Source organism: Glycine max, chromosome 14, assembly GCF_000004515.6.
Source record: "Glycine max cultivar Williams 82 chromosome 14, Glycine_max_v4.0, whole genome shotgun sequence".
Classification (NCBI taxonomy): domain Eukaryota; kingdom Viridiplantae; phylum Streptophyta; class Magnoliopsida; order Fabales; family Fabaceae; genus Glycine; species Glycine max.
The window spans coordinates 37,579,582-37,583,768 of record NC_038250.2 but is presented as its reverse complement, the minus strand read 5'-3'; the positions used below and the strand labels follow the sequence as shown (position 1 = coordinate 37,583,768).

General features: G+C 37.6%; 1 protein-coding gene across 1 annotated transcript; it reads right to left on the bottom strand.

Annotated features, from left to right (window-relative positions):
* Positions 1–3,116: 3,116 nt before the first annotated feature.
* On the bottom strand, positions 3,117–3,920 carry LOC106795891 (proteoglycan 4-like). The gene is made up of 2 exons (XM_014766820.1): positions 3,651–3,920; positions 3,117–3,503 (listed from the first exon to the last, which is right to left on the bottom strand). The coding sequence occupies exons 1-2, from the start codon at positions 3,918–3,920 to the stop codon at positions 3,117–3,119; spliced, it is 657 nt and encodes a 218-aa protein (XP_014622306.1).
* Between the last annotated feature and the right edge of the window lie 267 nt (positions 3,921–4,187).

Sequence of the window (4,187 nt, the reverse complement as noted above, 5' to 3'; positions counted from 1 at the left end):
TCGCTAAGCCAGCATGTTGGCTTAGCGAGAAGGTAAAAAACAGCACTTTCCAAAGCTTGCCTAATTAACCTGAAATTGAGAAAAAATTATTATTAAACACACAAAATGGAAGTACTAAGTATTTATTACCTGTACTTAACAGAAAATACTTATAACACTACAAAATAACCATAAATTGGGAGAGTTTGATACAATTTATACAAGTTTTATACACAAAAGTTAGTTGTTTTCACCGACTAACAACTCCCCCAAATTTACAGTTTTGCTTGTCCTCAAGCAAAAAGAGAACAACTCACTTGTCCTCAAGTGACAATGACATGCAGTGACTATGTACAAAGGAGTATGCAACAAAAGTTACAAATTGCATGATAAGGGAATGGAGTAAAATACCCTCATCACTTGTCTTTCACAAGGTATGCAGTTATCCAAAGAGAAGAATAAAATGTAACCTGAACAAATAGATGGAGTTAGGCATAAGACAAATATCAAGGAAAGTAGCTTAAACCATAGTCTCACGGCTACTGTTTCACTCAAGCACAAGTGTTTAAGCTATTCATTAATAACAACTAGCAAGAGGTCCAATCTTTGAATTTCATCTCATGCCATAAAGTCAGAAATGTATAAACAGAATCAGAAGGACTTTCTCAGGCTTGTAGTGAGGCTTGGCTACAAAAATTCATTGGTTTTTCCTGTAGAAGCAAAGTTCATTGCTTCATGATGATGAATCAAGATTGATTCAAGGTGTTTTGATGATAACAAAGATGATGACAAAAAGCCCAAGAGAATGATTTCAAGATTAAGTCAAGAACAATTCAAGAATCAAGAGAAAGATTCAAGAGAAAGTTTCATCAAGAAGATTCAAGATTCAAGAATAATCAAGATCAAGATTCAAGACTCAAAGATTCAAGAATCAAGAGAAGACTTAATCAAGATAAGTATTAAAAAGTTTTTTAAAACATTGAGTAGCACAAGAAATTTTCACAAAATCATTACCAAAGAGTTTTACTCTCTGGTAATCGATTACCAGATTATAGTATCGATTACCAGTGGTTTTAAAACGTTAAGATTTTCAAAATTCAAAATGAAGAGTCACATCTATTGATGTGTAATCGATTACACCTTTATGGTAATCGATTACCAGTGACTGTTTTCGAAAAATTCATTTCCAAAAGTCACATTTCTTCAAGTGACTTGTTTCTGAAGATTCTTTCAAAAGTCATATCTTTTTTAGTGATTAGTTTTAAAGAAATTGCCAAGAGTTACAAGTTTTGACTTGAGTCATCAAGAAACTATAAATATGTGACCTTGGCATGAAACAAAAATAAAATCATTCATATCAATCATCTCTTTCAATCATTCTATCTTTTAATCTATCTTTCAACATCTTCTTTCATTTCTTTCAGAACTTTCTGGTTTCATCTTCTCTTCATCTTTCTAAAAGTTTTTGTTCAAAACTTTCTCTTCCAAGAAAAGTTCTTTGTTCAAAAACTTGTGTTATTCATCTTTTTCATTCCCTTCTCCCTTTGCCAAAAAGAATTCACCAAGGACTAACCGCCTGAATTCTTTTTGTGTCTCTCTTCTCCCTTTTCCAAAAGAATGAAGGACTATCCGCTTGAATTCTTTTGTGTCTCCCTTCTCCCTTGTCAAAGAATTCAAAATGACACAGTCTGAGAATTCTTTTGATTCTTCCATTTCCCATAAACAAAAGATTTCAAAGGACTAACCGCCTGAGAATTCTTTTGTTTCCCCCTTCACAAAGTTTCGAAGGACTAACCGCCTGAGAACTTTGTCTTAACACATTGGAGGGTACATCCTTTGTGGTACAAGTAGAGGGTACATCTACTTGGGTTGTTGTGACTGAGAACAAGAGATGGTACATCTCTTGTGGATCAGTTCTAGTGGAGGGTACATCCACTAGGTTTTTCAAAGAGAACAAGGGAGGGTACATCCCTTGTGGATCTTTGCTTGTAAAGGAATTTACAAGGTTGAAAAGAAATCTCAAGGACTGCAGGTCGCTTGGGGACTGGATGTAGCATGGGTTGTTGCCGAACCAGTATAAAAATCTTGTGTGTTTGTCTTCTTCTTCCCTACTCTTTTAATTTCCGTTGTGCACTTTAATTATTGCTTTTACTTTTGGTAATATTAAGAAGGATAGATTTTTAATTAGTAAAGGTTCGTTAATAATTAATTCAACCCCCCTTCTTAATTATTCCGAGGTCACTCGATCCAACATTTCCAGGATTCAAAGGTTTAGATTCTAAGAGAGCACAGTTCCTAGACTTATCCCAATGGTCTTTTTCATGTGCTTAGCTTGCTCACTAGCTTTTCACTTTCATTTGCTTTTGACCTTATTACATCATCACACTTTATTCTTTTCTTTTCTTTTTTTTAACATACAACTTATTTGTTGTGTGTGCTGATGCTTTACCTTTTTCTTTGCATCCCAACTGACTTTACACCCCCAAATTTGGGGTAAATTTTGCCTTGAACCATATTCTCTCCTAGAATCTAAGCAAGGTATCAGGAGATAATTATTTAAGTTCAGGGTTCAATTTATGACAAAATCATTCAGCTCAAAAAGGGTGCAAAGGATATAATTATCATTCAAGGTAAGCTTTTTGGTCAAAAGGCTTGTGTATGTACAATCATGGCCTTCATCATGTCCTCATTTATACATTTCATTCTAAAATTCAGTGATTCATGCAAAGATTATTACTCATAGCTAGTCGTTCACTCACAGTTTAAGGTCACACTCTCACCGATTTTGGTTCAAACTTTTCTTTCACAATCAATCTATTTACTGACTAACAATTATAATTGCAAGTTCACATTCTTGTTCATTCTTTGTCTAACATACACACTTGCACAAACTCATGAAAAGAAACACAAATTCCATCACAATCATGCATTCAATTTAAATTAAAAGCATACAACCATTTTCATAAGTCAATAAAAGTGCTTCACTGCTATATCATTAAAAACCAAGTTAAACTGTTCAAAATGCTTCAGAATAAGCAAACCAACGATTCATAAATAAAACTAACAAAAAGGAATTATTGTACTAAAACCATAATTAAAATAATAATAAATCAAAAAGCAAAAAGTATCATCATGAATCAAAATTCCTGTGACTGGTCCTGAGTGTCCTGTGTCTGACCATCCTCCTCATCTGTCAGCTGAAACACTGGAGTAGTTGGAGGAGAAGTGTCCACAGCTAGGATTGGTGTAGTCGGGTCCTCTGGCATCTGTAGAAGAGGAGTGGAGGGGTCTGCTGCAGGCTGAGGTGAGGGTAGGTTTACCATTGGCGCAGAAGGCTCTGAAGTAGCCTCAAGGGATCGCTCAGGTGTGGCAGCAGCTACCTGTCTCACCTGTGTCTCCTCTGTCTCTTCTCCTATATCAAATGGCTCTGGGATGGTGGCCTCAGATGACTTATCCTCCACATGTTGAGGTACCTGGGCTGTGGGACCTTCGTCTTCCTTATGAAGAGAAGGTTGGGTCCCGGGCTAGGCTACCATCTCATTAAACTGCTCTACTGAAGGAATAGAGTATGGAGGTGCCATCATCTATAAACTTTGTAGTAAAATGATCTGTCCCTGATGAATGCTCTGAAGCATGGCTTCAAAGCGCTGATAATCTTTTTGAGCTGGGACAGAAGGGGTTGCTGAAGTGGATGCTGGAGTAGGAGCTGCAGAAGTAGAAGGAAGCTCAGCTGGCCTTGCCCTCGCCCTCCTAGCCCCTCGGATAGAAACTGTTGGATCTTCGGGGTTCCAACGGTTCTTCCTGATGTAGGCCAAGTTAATGACCTGGCTCAGGCGCTCAAAAGTGAGGCTATTTGAGACAACCCCCCTGGCTCTACATAATGCGGTGATTAGAGCAGGGAACCCAAGTCTAGAAGTGTTAGATTGGGCTATAGAAGTCATTTGGCCAGAGATCAATGCTCCTATGTTCATATCCAAGTGAGAGACTAGGCCAAAGATCAGCCTAGCTCTGTCCACTGTCAGATCAGAGGTATGTGATGTGGGGGCCAAGTTGGAGTATTAGAGAACACTCCACACCTAAGCTAGTGTAGTCAAATCCTTCCTGAGAATCTTCCTAGGATGGCCCTCAGAGTTCAAGATGAACCCTCGGCCAAGTATGCATAAGGCAACCTTTATCTCTCTGAAGTCTGTAGGCAACCTGCAGTATTT

Bases quoted from the DNA above. Each gene is read 5' to 3' on its own strand.
- LOC106795891 (XM_014766820.1), bottom strand. From the start codon at position 3,920: ATGACTTCTATAGCCCAATCTAACACTTCTAGACTTGGGTTCCCTGCT. The intron at 3,504-3,650 runs GTCCCAGCTCAA...ATGGTAGCCTAG, and splicing joins CCACTTCAGCAACCCCTTCT to CCCGGGACCCAACCTTCTCT.